The 22,037-nt window shown below is 49.5% G+C and overlaps 1 protein-coding gene and 1 long non-coding RNA gene across 3 annotated transcripts in view; one reads left to right on the forward strand and one right to left on the reverse strand.

The window, feature by feature from the left end:
- Positions 1–1,753: 1,753 nt before the first annotated feature.
- On the reverse strand, positions 1,754–18,561 carry Spry4 (sprouty RTK signaling antagonist 4). 2 transcript variants are annotated; one of them, XM_031365546.1, is made up of 3 exons: positions 18,528–18,561; positions 16,828–17,014; positions 1,754–6,287 (listed from the first exon to the last, which is right to left on the reverse strand). In XM_031365546.1, the coding sequence occupies exon 3, from the start codon at positions 6,238–6,240 to the stop codon at positions 5,338–5,340; it is 903 nt and encodes a 300-aa protein (XP_031221406.1). In that variant the 5' UTR covers positions 6,241–6,287; positions 16,828–17,014; positions 18,528–18,561; the 3' UTR covers positions 1,754–5,337. The 2 variants fall into 2 exon arrangements, with proteins under 2 accessions (XP_031221406.1, XP_031221405.1); XM_031365545.1 differs by lacking the exon at positions 18,528–18,561 and having other exon boundaries at positions 16,828–17,073.
- Positions 17,218–22,037, forward strand: part of LOC116087089 — a 127,426-nt gene continuing 122,606 nt past the window's right edge. The window contains exon 1 of the long non-coding RNA XR_004117247.1: positions 17,218–17,342. This is a non-coding gene — a long non-coding RNA (uncharacterized LOC116087089). The remainder of the gene's footprint in view (positions 17,343–22,037) is intronic.

Raw genomic sequence — 22,037 nt, forward strand, 5'->3', positions numbered from 1 at the left:
GGTTTCAGACAGGAAGAGGGTGGATACAGCTTCTCTTTTGGTCACTTTGAAGCTTCTTCATGATGAACTTCCCCAAGTCCAGCTACTGAACCCTCAATTTACTTTTTTTAAAAATTAAAGATGTATTTATTTATTTATTTACTTATTGAGACAGGGTTTCTCTGTGTAGCCCTGGCTGTCCTGGAACTCACTCTGTAGACCAGGCTGGCCTCAAGCTCAGAAATCCGCCTGCCTCTGCCTCCCAAGTGCGGGGATTAAAGGCGTGCACCACTAACCGCCCGGCGATGTATTTATTTATTATCTAAGTATACGGTAGCTGTCTTCAGACACACCAGAAGGGGGCATCAGATCTCATTAGACATGGTGGTGACCCACCATGTGGTTGCTGGGATTTGAACTCATGACCTCTGGAAGAGCAGTTAGTGCTCTTAACCGCTGAGCCATCTCTCCAGCCCTCAATTTATTTATTTATTTATTTATTTAACATTCTGTATGTGCAGTGTTTCCCCCTAACTTCCATTTCCACATCTCTAAAGCAAACAGCATCAGGCAAAACGTCACTCAGCAAATGCTGACCTTTGGGGTCACCCTAAAGACACCTGTACTGGGTAACTAAGGCACAAAGCCATACAAGGAAGACAAGGATAGCGGTTATAGATTTCCCCTATGGGTATTCTTGTCTTCCTCCACCTCGTTTGTGTGCGTGGACCTTCACGGAGGCAACTCAAGAGGGGTGTTTGTTCTTAACCTCTAAAACCCCCAGAATTAAAATGTAAACCCAACCCACCAACCTATGAGTGAACCTGAGGGGTCAACGCAGGACAGGCAAAGGTCACATGGCCAGAAAACAGCAAGGGCTCAAGACTCTTCTTCACTATAGAATGGGACCAGGGGGTCATGTGGTGGGTGGCACATGCTTTTAATCCCAGCACTCAGAGGCAAAGGCAGGCTGATCTTTGTGAATTCAAGGCCAGCATGGTCTAGAGTTTCAGGACAGGCAAAACTACAGAGAAATCCTGTCTTGAAAAAAATCAAAGAGTGGGACCAGGAGATCCTTAATCTTGTGTTCCAACACTTCAGAGAGGAACAAGATTGAATCCTAAGGAGCCTAATGATGCCACTAGTGACCAAGAGAAGGCAACAGAGCCAAGCATGGTAGTACCTGTCTGTCACCCCAAAACACACGATGTAGAGGTAGGCAGATCTTTTGAGTCTGAGAAGCTATTCAGTGGACAAGAGGCCTTAAGAGGTCAAGACCTTTGTTTGAGGTCTCTTTAGTCCATTAAAAACCTGCTGGAGCTCTAAAAGCTCTACTGTTCGACTTCTTGAAGTCTATAGATCTTGCAGCATCAGGACCAAAATCTTGTCCTTCCTTTTCCCAGCCTGTAGATTTTCTTACTTCAGAAACTTTTTTGCCCATCTATGACTAGAACACACAATGGCCAGGCCAGGCCAGTCAACACACACTTTTAGTGCCATCCTGGGCTAGCAAGAACAAGAATTTAACTCCGAAGCCCAGACACCCTGTGTAAGGGGACAGGGGACCCAGGATTTTGTATCACATGGCAGCAGATGGCTTCAGTATGAAGTGCAAAATTCTTCAGTAGCTTTCCCATTATTCTAGAGGTAGGATGAGGGTCTTCCCAGTCTAGATGATGCCCAGCCCATTGTGTGCCTGCCCATGCTCATGTGGCTTAGAGTGTGGAAATTCTGCTGGGTGAGGATGTCAGGCAACTGAACACGACACAGGAAGAGAATGGCAGCCATGTGTATATTTAACAATATATATTTATAGATATCTTCTAGATCAGTACATTCAGTTTTTAACTTGTTTTCTTCACAAACAGAAGAACTCTTACAATAGTAGACTTTCTAAAATAAATACTATTAAAATAGAGCTTCAAAATAAATATTTTTTACAAAGGAAACCTTCTGTGGTAACTTTTGTGGCGGGATGAACTGGGGGGCTACAGAGAACACAGGAATGTGGTGAAGTGGGGCACTGGGCACAGCTCTACTGCTAACAGGAAATCAACCACAGGACACAAGAGAAAAGCAAGCTAAGAAACAGCAGTCACCCACAATCAAAATGGAAACACAGGATCAACATCCACCATTACAGAGCGGGGAGGGCGTGGAGCTACTCACCAAATGCATACACCAGGAGGCCAGGGGAGCCCCGGATGTTCTAGTAAATTGTACAGTGCAAATTTGTGCTGCCCACACACTTCAGCCACTTCTTGGAGCAGCACTGGAGACCAAGCTGCATCAGAGTGATGGGTACCTGGGTTCTGGCCCTGACCAACTTGGTACGTATTGTCCCCCTTGGCGTTGTGATCCAGCTGGACCCCATCGATGCAGACTACACTAGCTCAAAGAGCCTATCACAATCACAAGGATGCCTCCCAGCGGCTAAGAAGGGCCCGACAGCAAGGGCTGCTCTCTACTCCCTTCACCTGCCTTGAGGAGCTTTCCCGGTACCTTGGAAGGTGTTGCTAGCCTAGACTCCGCCCCTAGTGCGCTTACAAGCCTTTCCCTACAATGGGGAAACCAAGTAGCCAAGGTACCTTGGATGCCATCCTTGGCTCCAGGCACAACTGACACCCACCCCAGGTCTAGAAGTGGGAACCAGCTGGCACTCTTGAAGTGATGTAACTCAGCCAAGCAAGCTGCAAACGCTAGCAAACGAGTCAGAAACAGCTACATTTGAAATGTGATGGTTGTGAGAGCCTGTACTCTCAATGCCTGTTGACTAACCTGGGAAGGGGCATGGGGGCCCTATAAACAAACTACCCCTTTTTGTGTGTGTGTTTGCATCCCCCATGTGTAGTTGTTTGCCAAGAAGCCAGAGAAAAACAACAGAACAGAGGAGAAAGGATGCTTTCTTCACCCCTTCGCTTACCACTGAGCAAGTGGGTCCCAAAGTAACTTCTGGGGGATGTAGTGGGGGGGAGTTCTGTAGACATCATTCCCAAGCCAAAACAAGGGGGTGCTGGGGTGGGGAAGCAAACCAACCCCCCCCCCAAATCCGTGTTTACAGCTATGTACACAAAGTTAAGGTTTGGAAGGAGTTGCCAGGTAACAGGGTCTGTGTGGTAGAGGGTCTGTGCATGTGAGTGTCACGTGTGCATGTGCACATAAACGGCTTATGTAGCTCAACTGTCCACATGAAGTGGGCAGACCAAGATCACCAAAGTGCAACTTGCCACTGGGTCAGCTGTCCTGTGGAGATAAATTGTGGGAGGGACCCCGGGCAAAGCGCCCAGCTCCCAGGCTTCTCAGAAAGAGTGCACATGTGCGCTATTGTTTTTTTTTGGGGGGGGGTTCCCTCCAACATACCTCATATCTGAGGAAAACATCTCCAGCCCCTTCAGAAAGCTTCTAATACATTCAACTAGTGTTAAGTGGTTTGCTGATCTCAGGGTTTGTCTTCTATCTTTCCTTCCGATCTGTGCAAGAACACTGCAATTGTGGCACGGGCAGGTATATGTATGGATTAGCTATAGACGATGAAGATGCAGGATTTTTATACTTGCCTTTTACAAGCCAGTAAATGTTACATAAATAAAGCTGAAAATAAAACCCTACCTTCCTCCAACCAATAAATACCTATGGTAACAATTAAATCATATGGTGTTACTACTACAACTAGTAGCTTCCAAGGTGGGAGTGGGGGGTGGGTGTATGAATCCTTGAGAAAAGAGCAATAGGTACACTCCACTCTCAGCTCCCTGCCTCCTCCCTGGGGGCAGCTCACACAAAAGAACCAGAAATACTCCACATGATTTTTGCCTAATGCTCTCCCAATTTTACCTGGGGTACCTCTTCCAACCCAGGCTATTTCTTGAATTAGAGGCAGGGATGGGGACAAAATACCACACAAAGAAGAAAAAAAAAACCAAACCAAACCAAAAAACCAAAACAAAACAAAACAAAACAAAAACAAAAAACAAAACAAAACAAACAAAAAAAAAAACCACAACAGCTGGGGCAAGGACCAGAGACATGACAGCTTTTTGCATGCAACAAGTACCTACCCACTGGACGTGCTGCGCTTTCTGAGTCCTTTAGCACCGTGAGAGAAAGAGTTGCTACGTCTTTGGGGGCTGTTGGGAGGGGGGTGTGTGCTGCACACAAAAAGTGGGGCTCAAACCCAGCAGCCCCTGGAGAATCGTTCCCCACCCTCTCTGGCACCTTCTGACTTCCCCACCGGGGGCCATCCTAACACTAAGATAGACTCTGTCATCTCTCTATTTACATAAAGACAGACGCATCACTATACACAAAAGGCTACGACAGCAAGCAGCAGAATCAGAAGAAAACCCAACCCTAGTTCGGCTCAACTGTCATTCTGCCAATGGGAGATACAGCCTCTTCTTTGCCATTCTTGACGTGCAGGGGAAAGGTTCCTTTGAGGTTGCTTGCCCCCAGATTTGAAATCAGCCCTTCCTGGGGGGGTGGCCCAAAAGGAAGCAGGTTGTTGTATTATTATTGTTTAAACACCAATAGCATCTAGTTTAATTAAACATATAAAAACATCATGGCTGGATCCAGAGACCACAGCCTCAGACTCATTGGCAAAATGATATTTGGTCTTGCTTGTGTCATCCTGGCGTTCTGAACCCAGCAAGTTTCTACAAAGAACCTGAGTAGAAAGAGCTCAGGACACATAGCAGGCAGGCCAGTCTGTGACTCGGTTAAGAACTGGAGGATGGTGCGATGAGCGGACAACCCCCAAGTCAGCGATCGAAAGCTAGGAGGAACACACTGCCAGGTGGTTCCTTCTCCAGCCTGCAGCTCCAGGGAGATGGCGGCTTACCGGCGATTTTGTTCTCGGCCCATCAAGTGCATACAGCAGGAATCGCTAAGGTGCACCTTCCCAAGAGGCCAAGGCCAACAGGCATGGACAGAGGCGGCGGCAAAGATAGAAGTCAAGGCTCTGAGGGTCTTCCTCGAGGTATCTTGCCTCCCATTAGCTGTTCCTCCCAGGTAGAAGGCTCCATCAGGAGCCAGAGAGAATGGCAAAGTGGGAGGGAGCAGAGGGGCTGGGAAGGCCATCGAGTGGCTGAATGTGCAGATTCTGTGTCCACATCTGTCTTCCATCTTCTGAAATAGGAACACTGGCCCCCTTCCACCATACCCCAACGCTGTCACTGTTGTTTAACAAAGTTCCAAGACTGTGAACCCTCCCCCCCAAAGTGCATCTTCATCCTTTTGGGGGAATCAAGGCTAGGCAGTAGTGTTCTCTGCCGGTTTCTTCTTCTCAATCTAGGGTCTTAGGAGAGCAAGGTCAGCCTCGGGAGACTGGCAGGAGGGACCACGTTTTCATCCAAAGTGTCAGAAAGGCTTGTCGGACCTGGCAGCCTTGCTGTCCCCGCTGGCTGCCTTACAGATGACGCTGTTCGTGTGCTTGCAGCGGCAACCGGGGCGTCTCAGGCGGTCATAGCCGCGCTGGGCCAGCTTAACGCAGCCTGTGGCCGGCAGATAGCACAGCAGACAGGGCAGCACCAGAGAGAGAGCGCCCATGAAGGACCAGCGGGCGCAGCAGTTGGAGCCGGAGCACGAGCAGGGATGGTCAGCGCAAGACCCCTCATCATCCTCATTAGTACAGTGGTAGAAGATACCTTGCACCAGACACATGCATGTGCCATAGTTGACCAGGGTCTGGGCTGAGCACAGGCACTCCTGGTTGCAGACCCAGCAGGAGGGTAACGTCCGAGGGGACGCACACTCCTTGCACTTACACTTCCCACAGGCCTCACACAGCAAGAAGTGCTTGTCTAGCTCTGGCGGAGCTGCCGGGCCCTTCAGGTCCAGCGGCTTACAGTGGACCACCTTGGGCTGGAGGCGCACTGCCCTGGGTGAGGCCTGCTCAGCCACGGGTGGTGGAGCCATGTGATCTAGGAGCCTCTGGTCGGAGGAAGTGCTGCTGCTGCTGCTGACAGAGCTGGGCCGACCACTGAAGGAGATCCAGTGGTGAGTAACATCCTGGTCACAGCGGGCAGGTGTGGGAGCCAGCTCTGGGGCCCCTCCCCGGGGCCGCTTGGGACCCGTAGTAGGGGCCAGGCTAGGGTTGTCTATGTAGTCATTCTCCACGTGGCTGGTCTTCACCTGGTCAATGGGTAAGATGGTGAGTGGGTGCTGGAGCCGGCTGTGAGGCGCTCTGCTGTCAAGGAGGGGCTGCACCATGACTGAGCTGGGATTCAAAGGGGCGCCGCTCTGTGGAATCGGGGGCTCCATGAGGCTGGAGGTCCTGAACTGCACCAAGGGACAGGCTTCTAGGGGTCCTGGAAGAGAGGAAGGAAAAGGAGAAAATGGATTCTGAGCATCAATACATGGCCTGTTACTACACTCCCCTCAATCTTAAGAGGAGGCCTTAGGAGCCTAAATAAAATGGGAGCTTAATTCCCATTAATTAAGCTTCAATGAAGGTCCTAGAAATTCCCAAGGCTTAAATGGTTAAAAATGATAACAATACTGGAAGAAATTATATCTACTGGGCTGAAGTGCAACTTGGTGGTAAAGGGTTTTCTTCACAGGTTCTGGCTTTGGTCATAAGCACTCCTGGTTGGGGTAGGGGAGGGAGGACCAGGCATAGTGGTAATCTCAGAACTTGGAAAGTGGAAGCAGGGGTGACTAGCCTGGGCTACAGACTAAGTCTGTCTCAAAAACAGCATTACTATAAACAAGTTACAACTTCCTTTTAACATGAGGGGTGTGAGTGTGTGTGTGTGTGGGGGGGGTGAGACAAGTTTTCTATGTAGTCCTGGCTGTCCTCGAACTCAGAGATCCAGATGCCTCTGCCTCCTTAGTGCTGGGATTAATGGCATGTGCCACCACTGCCTGGCTTAAATTATTTTTAATGTATATGTGGGTCAGGGGACAAAACTTCCCTTAGGGGACAATCCTTTCTCTCTGTCCTTCCACCTTTATGTATGATGATAATGATTGAACTCAGGTCCCCAGGCTTGTGAATGAACATCTGTTCACCATCGAACAAGTCATCTCACTCCCCTGAGTACCTTTTTTTGGGGGGGGGAGTGGGGGGTGGCAGGTGGAAAGTCTCACTGTGTATACCTGGGCTGGCCTTGAATTCACAGGGATTCACCTGCCTCTCTCGTAGTGAGGACTGGGGCGTCTTTAAAGGGGTTCTTGCAAGGATTAAATGAGAAAATGTACACCTGGTACCTAGCACACAGCTGGGTACATAGAAAGTACAATTATTCATCACTGCCTCAAAAGAAACCCATTTTGATTTCCTAAGTAAGCACTTCCAAGTCCTGCAGGGACTGCTCTGGGCACTGAGGACCATGTATGTGGTCAATACAACAGCTCCTGTGTGCTCCCGGGAGCTCATGAGCGGGATAAACAAAAGCCTTCATTTTGGATCCTGAGAAGGAAGGGATGCATCTGATGCCTGCTCACCCAGGACATCAGCCTATTACTCCCACTTCCAAGAGCAGCCACCAACCCCTGGGTAGGTGAGCTCCCAGCAACCTGCATGGGAAATCCTCTCAAGGGGTACTCACATCACCCATTTTTCAAGTGCTGAGCTGAACATTCAGACTAAATGCTATTTACTAGAATAGCTAAGCCAGCCCTGGATCAGTTTCTAATTTCACTGAGAGAGTGCAATTTTAAGTTGGCATCCGGCCAGAGATTCAACTGCAGTGCCTGACACGGAACCCCAGGAAGTCACTTAAATCAAAGAGCGGAAACGGCTTGGTTCAAATTTAGAAAGTGCACATTGTTTTCTATTAGAAGTGCCATTTCCTTGCCTGCTGACCTTTACATTTGGAATTCGGATGGAGATCAATTTAAAGAAATAGCAGCAGAAGGCTGGGACCTCTGCTCAAAGGAGACACAATTTGGAATCCAAAGGAAAGATTACACTGTGGGAAGATTCCACAAAGAACTTCAAGGGATTGGGGGAGGGGAGATGAAGAAGAGGAGAGTCCTCAGAAAGACAACACACTCTGGGCTGGGTCAAGGGTGGTGTTTCTGTAAATGCCTTTTCAAAAGATGTTAATGACAGTTCCTGTCTTCTAAGTTTATCTTGCATCAAAGGTGTTGTCAAGGGATGTGAGGTAGGTTTCTAGTTTACCAACCACTTGCTGGGACCATCTCAGTATCCCAGGAGAGTGACACCTGGCTCCCCGAGGCTCAAACTATGATAAAGTGTTGTAGTGATGGAGGGAGGGGGCTGAGAGAACTCACTCCTATGCCTGCCCCCGGCTCGGAGATGAGGGTTTGGTTACAAGTAGCTAAAGTGCTTCCCTGGATGCTTCTAGTCCACATGAAATAAGGGCTTTCCACAGCATCAGTCTATGCATCATCTATGCCACTAAACACAAAAACAGTCTTCTCTACGAGCTTCGATGCTCAGCCACCAGACAGTTCCCTTTCACGAAGGCCACTCACTGACCGCTGGCCTTCATACACTATTTCCCTGTCTGTCTTGAATTCAAAACTACCTGGTGGTACAGGGGACCCCAAAGTTCTCAATGAAATCAGAACTTTTACGGTCTGTTTGTTTATTGAGACAAGGTCTCACATGACCTCTTAGGTTGGTCTGAAACTTACTATGTAATAAATAGCCCAGGCTAGTCTTGAACTCACAGATGTTCTCTTCCCTCAGCCTCCCAATGGCTAGGATCACAGGTGTGAGCCATCGTACACAGCCACAGAGCATCACCTTTGAGTCAGTTTGTCTTAACCACTTGGCAGGCCTGCCACTGAAGAGCACTCTCTTGTCAAGGCAGCTTCAAGGGAACTGGTGTGGTGAGGGTTGGAAGAAGCAGCCATCTACCGAGAGCATCTCTAAGGAATGCTACCTTTCAGATAGCACACTTGTGGAGGTTCCCAAGACCTTTCTTTCCTCTAGAAAATGTTAAGTTTGGGGTCAAATGACCAGCTAGTTAGAAGCCCCAGGTTCTAGTTCCAGGATCTTTGGTTAAAGGAAAAAAAAAATGTAACTTTTGCATAATATAAAGTGTCACAGGTAAGACAGCCAAGAAGTGTCTCTGCCAGAACCTTCCTCCTTGGACGACAACATGAGCCTCTGATTCCAGAAAGCCCAGGTTGGGAACATGAGCCAACAAAATGCCTCTGTATTGGCCCTTGTAGCTAAGGTTTTAATTTCAGGACCCAGCCCAGCGCTGACCAAGCTGCAGGAGAAAGATGAGAGAGATATTCTCCAACATCACAGAGGCAGACTGATTTCCCCACTCTGCTTTCCCAAGTAAGATACCAAGACTTAAAAAAAAAAAAAAAACAGCTGCATTTCTTCTAGATGAAGCAAAAAGCACAGGCAACTTTGAAGGCTGTTTCACAGGCCCTGGAATCAGTGAGCAGACAGGCTCTCCAAGCCATGCGAGAAAGCCAGGAAACCAGTTTGGAGCAGCCACTGGAGGCAGGGAGGATACTGCCATCCACAGGCTCCAGAGGCAGCTGTCAACATCTGGGCGACAGTCTAGGCCACACCGGCCTTGAGAGAGTGTGGGATCTTGGCCCCCAGTGATTCAGCTCTCTCAGGACACGCAGCATCTGACATTTGGTTCCAGAAGGCATGTTCAAAAAAAAAAAAACAAAAAAACCCGGCATCTCCCTACCATAACCTTCAACTCTTCCAGCCAGCATCACAGTAAACCCTCGATGGCTGGCTCACACTTGCTTAGGCCTGCCCTAGCCAGCCTCTGAGAGCCTCTGCTGAACTGAGGTGGCTGAGAAAGACAAACAACTTCCTAAACTGCCAACCAGACAACCCCTCAGCACAACCCTAATCTACTCCCTGGCCTGGCAATTCCCCGCCCCCTTCCAGGTCTGAGTTCTTTCTCCAAGATCAGTCATCTCCGGCCTGGGACACTTCCACCTGCACCTCTACTTCTACTCCAAGGAAGAGAATTATACAAGATACATGGGACAGGAGGCTCTGCCTCAGTGAGCTGTTGGGGAAGAGCTTGATGGTCAATTTGGAAGATTTCTGACGTCAACCCTGCACTTAGTGCCTCACAGCTGTATGAGGCATGCCTCCCCTCAACCAACTAATATTAATGATAATTGTTAATTATTAGAAGGAGGTAATATTTATGGAACTCTTCCTGGTGCCAGGCCTTCTGCTGCACCTGGTCATGTATTCCCTCATTTACTCTTCGCCGTTGTTACCTTAGGGGATGGTGCCCATTCTGGAGTTAGAAAGGGCTAGGGAGGTGGCTGGTCAGCAGAGTGCTTATCATGCAAGGGGAGGACCTAAGTTCTGGTCCCTAAAGCACAGTTTGGTCAGATCTGTAACCCAAAGTGTAGTGAAGACAAGAGAAGCGCCATACCTCAGTGGCCAGTCACACCACTAGATTATCAATGAGTTTAATGAAAGATCCCATCCCTAGGTCCAATGATAAGGCAGAGGGACTGGAGGAACACAGTTAGCTAATTAGCTAATTAAGAGCACTTGCTGGGCAGCGGTGGCGCATGCCTTTAATCCCAGCACTTGGGAGGCAGAGGCAGGCGGATTTCTGAGTTCGAGGTCAGCCTGGTCTACAGAGTGAGTTCCAGGGCAGCCAGGGATACACAGAGAAACCCTGTCTCGAAAAGAACAAAAACCAAGAACAACAACAACAACAACAAAAAAGAGCACTTGCTGTTCTTGAAGAAGACCCTGGTTTAGCCACCAGCACCTGCATGGTGGCTCTCAATCATGTATATTTCTCATTCTAGGGAAAATCTGACACCCTCTTCTGGCCTCCAAGAACATCAGGTATACGTGTGGTATACATACATTCATACTAACACGCATAAATATAGATGGAGAACCATTGGGGAAGACAACACCTAAGTGCACATGCACACACACGAGAGAGGGAAAAGGCACTTTAAAGCCCAAAGGGTCATGGGTAGAGCGAGTGATCGGGTAGGATTCATTTCTGTGCAGTCATGTGACCCTGTGGCTGAAGTCTCAGAGCCTTAGCTGACCATAACTCATGGAAGCTTTCTCTACCCGAGGTGATGCATGGGAAAGTGCACAAGCACCCATCATTTTCCTAGCCATGGACCCTTCAGTAACCACCCCTCCCTCCCCCATTAAGCCACCAGCCCTAGGGTGTGAGTGGAGGTAGAGAGAAGAGGTCCAGTAACCCAGCCAGCAGATCAATGACTACAGAAAGGGCATTTGTCACTGACTGCTAGCTAAAAATTTCAATTTAGTCTTTTTGGCTAAATTTTGGCTAAAATTCAATTTGGTCTTTTACTTTGTGAAGGGTGTCTTTACGCAGATGGCCTCACAGAGTTTCACTGTAAAACAGCCCTTAAAGGAAAAGGAAATACTGGGGTGATAGGGGACTCCCTCCCCTCTCCCCCATTAAGCTAAGCTTTGGGGGAAGGGGGAGTTCCTGAGGCACCTCTGATGACAGTCTCCAGTGCAGGTGTGTAGGGAAGAAGAGGGGAGGGAATGGGAGAGCCACTCAAGGAAACTAGAGGCCAGGGCTGATGAATCAGCAAGCTCCCCACCCCCACTCCCTTTCCCATCACAGTCCCTTGATCTTCCGGCTTGGTCTGGCAGCTCAGACTGTCTTGACCATCGCTGCCAGAGGTACCTGTGGGGAAGGAACTGTGGACTCACGGGCTGCAAGAGTCAAGAGGCGTGTCAACTGTTCTCACAAGCTGGTCATCCTACCTTACGAAGGGGAGCTGGGAAAAGCTGGGGGAACCTGCTGGCTGTACATTAAAATCCACGGAGTCAGCTAATGACAAACTGGCAAGAAGCTCTGAATGAATGCGCAGTTTCTCTGTGGCCCATTCAGTCTTAGCGGGTTCTTCCCCAGGGAGTTGTTTAACCCTTTAAACAACTCAGAATAAAGGAGTTTGGCTGCGAGAGCCCACCCACCCCTCTGCAACTCGGATGCCTGGTCCTTTGTGACACTGTCCCACTTTAGTTCATTAAGCAGATGATGACTTACTGCTTTTAGAAAGACCCTTAAGAGAGGGGGTAGGGAAAGCCAGGGACTTCCCTCCCTGGGCCTTACTGGGGAGGCCAATTTGTGAAGACCAGCCCAGTGAAGAAAGGCAGCAGAATTTGTCTGTGGACACACCCTCACCAGCTTCCTACTTTTACTAGAGCTCACAGCTGGTCATGTTAAAGGATCACAAAAGCAAACAGTGGTCCTCTGTCCTTGGTCCCATCACCAGTTTCCAGCCCTTTTCCCTTCTTGCCTTGTATTTTGAGTAGTTTTAACCAGTTCCGTGCTTCTGGGGAACCAGTTCTGGGTTACAGAATGGATACCCCTGTACTTGTTATCTGCCCAGTACTCCATTTAGAGGGATCAGAAGCCGTGTCACAGAGGAAGGGGAATAAATGGAGTCTGCTCAGGGAGCCCCAGTAGCAGTATTCAGGAACTACTGGTCCAAGTCAAAGCGTAGCACGTGACCCCAAGCCTGCAAACCCCTGCACCTTGGAAGGCTTCTTCTTAGAAGTCATCAAGATGGCCTTATTGTCTCCCTAAGCTCCACCAAGAAACAGGACTGACAATAGATTTTTAGCTCTCTCTCTTGGGATTGAACAGGAAATGACTTCCCCTTTTCCCAGCCGGAAACAGAATGACAAGGGAAACGGCTTTCTACAAGTGGCCACCTGCCCCGGGGGCCCCTTCCCCTCCTCCACTAGACCTAGAACATCTGTGCTCTCTCCACAGCGCCTTGCTTCCTTCCCTTCCTTCCCAGACTGGAGGCCCTTTCTTGGTAAGAACCACCCCATCACAGCTGAACGGCAGGGCCTCTTAAGCCTGGCCACATGTCGTGGATACGTGGATACATTCTCCGACTAAGTCAGCTGCTCCGGATCTGCAGGGTAGCCCCAGCTCCCTAAGAGCCAATAATACCCTATCTTTTACATGATAGGTACTTCCTGTGCCTTTTATTCAAAATGTCTTTAATCCTGTACTCCTGGGAGGAGGGTCTAGTTTTAACAGTGAACCCCAGTCCTAGCCACTCATTAGCAGCTCTACTGGTCCCTCAGGCTCTTGGGAGAGTTTGTTCTCCATTAAGTCCTATGCTTACCACCCCCCTAGCCTGGTCTGAAAGGACCAAAATTTCCCTGTGTTAGTTATTGTCTCTCTGCAAAAAACCTAGGCGCTGTATTCTTCTCCTTTCCTACCATCCTTCTTATTAAAACAACAACAACAAAAAAACCCAAAACAAAACAAAAACCTGTTGTAACTAAAATGGGAACCGTGGAACCTGCTCACAATACCAACACTCAGGAGGCAGAGGCAGGAGGACTGCTCCAAGTTGGAGGCGAGAATGTCTACGTAGGAAGTTCCAGGCCAGCCAAGACCTTGTTTCAAAAAATTAAACAAAAACCAAAACAAAATAAATAACTCATAACTCATGGAGATAGCACATCTGTAAAACCAGCACCCAGGATTAAAGAAGGCAGGAAAATTAGAAACTCAAGGCCAGAGAGACACCTTGGTGGTTAAGAGCACATACTGGTATTCATCAGGAGGGCCGAGTTTGGTTTCCAGCACCAACATCATGCAGTAACTTATAAGCTTATAACTGCCAGTAACTCCAGGGGATCTAACACCTTTGGTTTCTGTGGGAAATTGCATTCACATGGAAGTACCCACATATGTAATTAATAATAACAAGAAAACCTTTACTAGTTCGGGATTGGATTTCTGAGTTTGAGACCAGCCCTGGTCTACACAAAGTGAGTTCCAGCACAATCAGGGCTACACAGAGAAACCCTGTCTCAAAAAATCCAACCAGCCAACCAAATAAACAAAAAGAGTTCAGGATTGCCCAGCAGTGGGGCAGACGGATTTCTGAGTTCCGAGGCCAGCCTTATCTACAAAGTGAATTCTAGGACAGCCAGGGCTACACAGAGAAACCCTGTGTCTTGAACCTCCCCCCACCCCCAAATAATTCAGGATTAGCATGTGCCTATAGGACAAGACCTTGTTTCAAAACAAGCAAACAAGCTAGCAAACAACAGATCCTGTTGAGTCTACTACCCAAGCATCAAATATTCTAGTAGACTAAGTCAAATGGCAGGAACTCTCCCTCATCTAGGCACATGGAACTCCTTCCTTGGTTCCAGAGGACAGACACCCTAGATTCAGAACCCAATTAAACTCAAAAGAGGGCTCTTTTTTCCTTAGGCCACCTTGAACACCCAGGCCATGTCTAACAGGCATGAATTGAAGAAAAATGTTAGCTGAGTCCAGCTACATAAGTCTTTAATCCCAGCACTTGGGAGGCAAAGGCAGGAGGGTCTCTGTGTGACTTTGAAGCCAACCAGGACTAGATAAGGAGTCCACGTCTCAAAAGTAAATTAATTTAAAAATGCTATATAAATCCAAAAACAGGGCAGAAAGATACCACATTAAGGGACACTTGACAGCAGAAAGTGGAATTTAAAGCCCTTATGTATGATCCAAAGAGGTTAAAACCCCAGAGTAACACATTTCAAAAGCCACTTAAGAACATGTTCATGGGTTTTGTGATTTGCCTTCATTTGTTTTCTGTTGTTTTAGAAAGTCAGCCAAACCCCTGGGCACATATAGTGCTAAGTTTGCAAGGTAGTGAAAAAGAGGTATGAACTGGGCAAAGGGTGATTTCCAAATTGCCAATTCTGGAATGAGATACAGGCAAAAAGGACCACAAATGCCCAGCCTCCCACCTTCCCCCGAATGGATCCAGTCTATGTGCTGTCTGTCTCCTCCCACCAGACTGAACCAAAGCTGTGGTTGAGGCTACCATTTCAAAAAGAAATGTGGGAAAGGTCGTGGGACCCAACAGGAGGGCTGGGACATCCCAGGAGAAGGAAAGTGACTCTTGAACTTAGGTCTAAAAATTTCAGATGGAATATAATCAAGGGATGTTACTAAAGCTCCCTCCAACTAGTTGTCCATATAGAGGTCAGCAATCTCCTCCAGCCTGGTGAGGATTTCCCTGGAACCACGGGACCCTCCTCTCAAAGAAGTACCAAAAGAGGAAATTCAAACTCAGGCGTGTCAACCCTACAACTTTCTTCTTTCAGAGAAAGAGCCTGAGCAACTGCAGTCCTTTCCTTTGGATCCACCATTCACTTCCACATGCCACTAGAGCAGGGTTAGAAGCAGAAAATGTCAGATGTTTATGCTCCATTTGTGTGAAGATCCGGAGAACTCTAAACATTGTGAAATCCAGCAGTGCAATATTGGGTAGGGCCTTAGGCCAGACGGAACTTATTAAGAGATAGATAAACCCCTATTTCCCAACCGCTACTAGGTCTCACCTTCCAGCTCTGTACCGGCATAGAGGCCTGTCAGGAAGGTTGCAGCGCTGGTCAGCTAACAGAGGAGATGTGCAGGGATCCTGCCCTCCACAGGTTTCTCTTCCCTCTCCTGAAAATGGGGGAATCACGCCACTGGTTTGGAGACACTGAAGAGGGGACTGCCACTGAGTCTGAGGACCCCAAGGAGTCTATCTTTTTCTTGTAGCATCGCCGGGTTCTGTGAAGCCTCTGCGCAGTAGGAGGCCTTCTGCCCCGAGTCAGGCCTGACAATATGGATGCCCAGCCAGCAGCTCTCCCCTCGACTCAGCATGCAATCCCCTCCAGTCCAGGTCGCCTAGAACTCCATCCCTCAGCCCTTCCAAGTCATATATAACCATCTTTCTGCCTCTTGCCTCTTTTGCTCACAACCCCCAGCCCCCAATCAAAAGAATTGAGAAACCGTCTTCTTGCCCAAGAGCAGCTACTGTAAATGCTTTTTGATCGTCTGCTTGGAGAGGGAATTGGGCACAGCCGTGGACCCAGTGATGGAGCCAAGCTCCAGCTGCCCGGGTTGGCCAAGCCCGTCCTCCCCCTTACCCTCCTCAATGCCCCCGTGGCCCTGGCGACTCCGAGAGTTTTTCAGAACATACCGTCTTTATCCTCTATTCTCGGTGTTGTCAAATCTGGTACCAACAAGGAGGGAAAGTGGGCACCTTATCTCTCCTACGCACGCAACCTCTTCCTCCAGCTCCCACACGCCCGGCGTTATGTAAACGCACCTTCAGCCCCCACCACAGCCTCAGTGAGAGGCCCAGGGGCCCTGGGGCTTGGCAAAGATCGATGTCTGAGAATAGGGGGGCACCGGGTGGCTAAGGAGCCTCAGGCCCAGAAGAAGCGAAGCAAGGCAGTTGTACAGCATAAAATGAGGCAGCGGAGCAAAGGTCAGACGGCCTGGAACCTCCTCGCCAAGGAGAGGGAGCAGAAAAGCTCAGTCCTTGGCTGGCCCCACGCTGACCATCCAGCAGGGAAGCATAAGGATAGGAAACCTTGTCCGCCACGGCTCGGAACCAAGAAAGAAAAAGCTACGTCGAGCATAGGCCGCTAAGGCGGGCTGGGAAGACCCACGGCAGAGCTGGCACCGTGGGCACGAAGCCCGGAGGTGGGCGAGCTGCCTAAACCTAGGGCGCCCCCCAGTCCCAAGCGGTCGCTCCAGAGCGAGCCCGGGGCTGCGGGTTCCAGCGCTCACAGAGAGTGGTGGCAAAAGAGGCCAGGCCAGAGGCAAACTCCCCTGACACCCACAGGGCTTCCAGAGTCGCACAGGGCGCGGAAGCCCTGCTTGGCAATGCCCGGGGTCGAAAACGGCAGTAACAGGCTGTGAACACCCCCAGAGCCGTGCCGGCCGGGCGCGCCTGGTAGCTGCGGCGTACCGCAAGGGACCCGAGTAGGCGCTGACCGAGGAAAGGGACACCAAAGCGGATCGAAATAGTGCACCACTACCACTGGCCCCAGCCCGAGGGGAGCCGCGTCACGGCATCGAGGGGGGTACTTTTGGTTCCCCAAACCGGCTGTAGACTTACTTTGAGGAGCTGCAGAGTCACAAGCATCGCTCCACGTCTGTGTAAATCCCCGAACCCGAGTGGGTCAGTCGCTGTTGAAGTCGCAGACGCCAGTCAGAGGAGCCGGTAAGGCTCCCTGAGCCCTGCAGCGCCAGCTCCGCGCTGTCAGCTCTGCTCGCTGCCTCCGAGGCGATGTTGCAACCCTTGCCTGGGAAAATGGCTTTTTTATGAATGGGAGGGCAGAGAGCTCCAGTGCGCACGCGCGCCGCTCACGATTCTATGAATGGGTGGGCACAAGCGACCCCGTGCGCGCATGCGCTAGGCTCCTTTTTTTATGAATGGGGGGCCGGAAAAGAGCTTAACCCGTGATTGCTGGGGGTGGCTGTTGCTCCTCCTGGGGCCGTCGTTCTTTTACAAAGAGGGGTGGAGGTTGTTGTTCCTTTTTTTTTTTCTTTGTAATGAATGGAGGGCGGCGGCGACTGCAGCAGCTGGCTTAGCTGCGTGGGTTGTACCCTCCTCCCAGCCTGCGAGAGGAGGTAAAGGCCACCTTCACGCCACTGCGGGCTTGGGCAGGAACCGTCTGTGTGACTAGAGGGTGGGGGGCGCTGCGGCCTCCGGATCCTGGGCTCAGCGAAGGGTGGGGGAGGACACACCTGGATTTGCGTACCTCTTGTCACCGCAGGCGATGGGGAGGGGGAGCGAGAGGACCCCCTACTGGGGACCTTCTCTTTTTCAAGATCTGTGGCGCCTGGGGACGTCGGGGGCAGGCACCTTCCAGCCGCGTTTGCCAAAAATTAAGAAAATGTCCTTTGTCTATTTCAAAGAAGGGCAGGGTGGGGGTTGCTGAGTGAATCTGGCTCCCTTTCTAAGTGCAGACCACTCCTCCTCCCATTTCTTGGGTGTGGACAGTATCTGGGCCGAGGCCTCTTCCGGCTCTAGTACCCCCCGGGGCGATTCTGTCCACTCAGCCAGAGGCCTGGCCCTCACCTCTCAGCGCCCCGCCTCTCCCCCGCCCCAGTGTAATGTCCGCAGTGCCCGGAGCTTCCGCCCGCCCTCTGCTGCCCTGGCTAGGTGCCCCCTTCACCACTCGCGTCCTTGTCTTCCAGTCTTGTGGCCCTCTCCCCTTTGTTATAGAAGGCAGTTTTCCCTAATGCTCCCTCCAACTCTCTCCCCTGAAGGAATAGGGAAAATTGGCCAGGTGATGGGTGGAGCAGGTCGCGGCAGGATGCCGCCGGGATGGCCTCGGTATTAAATAACAGGGCTCTTGGGCCACAGAGGGAATGGAAATGGCCGGAGAGCCTTTCTTTGCCGGGGGTTAGGGGGTGGCAGCCCAAGCCGGTGAAAAGAAAAGCCCCTCCATTAGGCCTGACTCCTGTAATCGGGCGCTCCAGCATCAGGCCCAGCTCCGTCCAGCAACCGTCAGCCTGGGGTAGAGGTGGCTTTGATGCTGTATAAGAATTGGTTCTCAGTCTGAATCCTCAGCAAGATACATGTTGCCGACGTTTGGCCTTCATGCGTTGTAAGGCTTTTTCCTCCTACGCCATCATAAGATTGCGCTTGGCTGATGTCAGAGGAACCAATTGAAAGACTCAGCCCGCTGGTGAAGTCTGGCCTGGGGCTGGGGCTGGGGCTGGGGCTTGGGCTCCATCACAGGCTGTTCAGACCAGAACCCAAGGTCACTGTGTCCTAGCGTAAAATGCCTTCGCAACACTCAGACTCACCTCTCGGCGATTACTCAGTTCCTGGGACCGGAACAGACTCTCCCACGGAGCCTCAGCTTCCTTCCTGGGACAGAACCTCCATCCATAAGAGGTTGGGGGGAGGGGTATGGGCTTTCTTCTGTACTTATCACTATTCCCATTTGTCAGATCTGTAAATTGAGGCCAAAATCCCCGCATCTGGTGACCAGAAGGACAAGTAAATGTGCTGAATTTCAGGACTTGCATCCCAATTCTCTTTCCATTGAGTCTAACCCCTCCCCACCATCAGGGTCCGAGAAACCTATTTCTTGTCTTTTAAGCAGTTAGACAATGACATTTTTTCCAGCTGGTTTCACCCATGGCCCTTGTTCAGTTTCAAGGATGAGAATGAATAACTCCTTTTGTAAACTGTGAAGGAAGGAGAAGGGATGCTTCCTGATCCATTCATTTAAAAAGTAGCCAAAAGACAGACAGGGTTCCACTTTGTGAATCTGCCCTGAGGGAGGAAAATGCCCAGCCCAAGTGAGGAGTGGGAGAAGCTTCAAGCCCCATCACCCCTGCAGCGTGATCAGAGTGCCTGAGAGACACTATCGGGCAGCAGCTTCTGAAGAATCCATTTGCTTGTCATATGCTGTTGTCTGCGGTGATTGGGGGCTCATGGCGGGGGACAGATAACCCTCCTTGCCCTTGTGAAGCTCAGCCTTTCAGGAGACAGAGAGAATGCCAATTGGAGCATTGAAGTTAGCCCTATCTGAGGCCATGGGAAGGAGGCATGTCAAAGAGGAGTATGTTTGCCTTTGTGTCTCAAGGGTGTGCACTTGTGTGTGGAGAACAGACATTGATCCTTAAAAGAATTAGATTTTTTTTTTATGTGCATGAGTGTGTTTTGCTTGCATGCATGTATGTATGTAATGTATGTATGTATGCAAGCCACAGGGGTGCCTTTGGAGGTCGGATTAGTATGCTGGATTCCTGGGAGTGGAGTTACAGGTGGTTGTGAATTGTCAGGTGGAAGATGAGAATCAAACCTGGGTTCTCTAGCAATAGCAAGGAGTGCTCATAACCACTGAACCACCACCTCTCCAACCTCAGGCTCTCTCACTGAAATGCACCTGGAACTCACCGATTAGCTAAAATGGGTGAATAGCAAACCTCAGGGATGCTCCTGTTTCTGCCTCCCCGGCTCTGGTATTACAGGGTGTGTGTGTGTGTGTGTGTGTGTGTGTGTGTGTGTGTGTGTGTGTGTGTGGCTTTTTTATGTGGATTCTGGGTATCTAGTTGTAGGTCCTCATGCCTGTAGAGTATCTTAGGGTTAATATTATGATGAAACACCATGACAGAAGCAACTTGGGAAGGAAAGGGTTTGTTTGGCTTTCAAGTCATGAGTCACAGTCCATTGAGAGAAGCCAAGTCAGGAACTCAAACAGAGCAGGAACCTGGAGGCAGGAGCTGACGCAGAGGCCGGGAAGGATGCTGCTTTCTGGCTTGCTCTTCATGGCTTGCTCATCCTGCTTTCTTGTACCATGCAGAACCACCAGCCCAAGTGTAGCACCACTTACAATGGGGGCTGGGCCCTCCCCTATCAATTTTTTTTTAATTAGTTAAGAAAATAACCTATTGCTGGGCAGTGGTGGCACACGCCCTTAATCCCAGCCCTTTGGGGGGCAAAGGCTGGCAGATTTCTGACTTTGAGGCCAGCCTGGTCTACAGAGTGAGTTTCAGGATAGCCAGGGCTATACAGAGAAACCCTGTCTCCAAAACAAAACAAAACAAAAATCTACAGGCTTGATCTTTTGGAGGCTTTTTCTCAATTGAGGTTCCTTCCTATTGAATGACTCTAGCCTGTGTCAAGCTGACATAAAACTTGCTAGCACATAAAGCAAGCACTTTACAACTGAGCTATCTTCCTAGCCCCGAGGGAGGCAGATTTCAATGTAGGTATCAGGAAGCACCTCAGAAAGGAGCCTGTGGTTTTGAATTGCAACTGAGGGCTGAGATGTGAGTCCAAGGAACGTTAAAGCATGTGTTAAGCCCAAGTGTCTGGGGTCAAGGCTCCAGCACACATGAGCAAAAGCCTGCCACGTGGGCAACTTGAACAGAATGTCTTTGGCCACAATTTAATGAGCAAGGATGAAGAATTCTAAGCAGGTGTTACACCCAAATTTAACTCAAAATTAACCCTGAGGCTGAGGTTTCCGGGAGTGAGAAGACAGAAAGATAATGGGGGATCAAAACATTTGTTCCTCAGCAGGTGGAGGACCTCTCATAAACTATTGTAATTTGGGCAGCTGGTAGGCCATGCACATGCCTTCCAAACTGCCCAGTGGTTGCCCCTGGAATAACGTGGGTTTTTTTTGTTGTTGTTGTTGTTTTGTTTTGTTGTTGTTGTTTTCTGTGTGTGAGTGTATGTGTTTCTAGCAGCAGGTTCTAACAACCATTCAGCAGCCTGATCAGGCATGCTGATGACTGTCTCTTTACTAAGCATCAGTATAAATACAGGTCACCCCTCCAGGTGGAGTGGCTGCAGTTCTAGGTTTTTGCCCTTTTACCAAGGATCCAGGAGACATGTTTGAAGAGGGAAGAGAGGCTGAAGTTCCAATTCAGTGTCAGACATTTATGGAGTGCCTACTTTTGCTGATCTTGTGCTCAGTATATTTTTCACTCTCAAGCTTTCTTTTTTCTCTTCTTTTGCTTTCTTTCTTTTCTTTTTTCTTTTCCTTTTTTGGTTATTTTGTTTGGGGAGTCTTTGTTTATGTAGCCCATATTAGTCTCTCACTCTGGACCATCCTGCCTCAACCCATGCATTACCATGTTCAGCTGTATTATTTGTTCATTCATTCATTTTCTTTATTTTATTTTATTTTTGTTTTTTCGAGACAGGGTTTCTCTGTGTAGCCTTGGCTGTCCTGGAACTCACTTTATAGTCCAGGCTGGCCTCGAACTCAGAAATCTGCCTGCCTCTGCCTCCCGAGTGCTGGGATTAAAGGCGTGTGCCACCACCGCCCAGCTTATTTTATTTTCTAAAGATTTATTTATGATATGTAAGTACACTGTAGTTGTCTTGGGACATCCCAGAAGAGGGAGTCAGATCTTGTTACAGATGGTTGTGAGCCACCACATGGTTGCTGGGATTTGAACTCAGGACCTTTGGAAGAGCAGTCAGTGCTCTTAACCACTGAGCCATCTCTCCAGCCATCATTCATTCATTTTCCAGACTTGGTTTCTCTACACTAGCTGTCCTGGAAAATACTTCTGTAGACCAGGCCGGACTTAAATAAACTCAGAGATCTACCTGCCTCTGCCTCTCAAGTGCTGGGATGAAAATCATGTTCCACCACTGCCTGGCTTCAACTATATTTTTTTAAACGTGTGTGTGTGTGTGTGTGTGTGTGTGTGTGGTGCTGAGAATAGAATTCTAGGTTGGTACATAATCAGCAAGATTTCTACCAGTGATGTGCATCCCCAGCCCTGTAATGTTTCTTTGGAAAACTGTATCCTGGCCAAGGTTACAACTAAGAAGGAGGTTAAAGG

This window comes from Mastomys coucha, unplaced genomic scaffold, assembly GCF_008632895.1.
Source record: "Mastomys coucha isolate ucsf_1 unplaced genomic scaffold, UCSF_Mcou_1 pScaffold13, whole genome shotgun sequence".
NCBI lineage: Eukaryota > Metazoa > Chordata > Mammalia > Rodentia > Muridae > Mastomys > Mastomys coucha.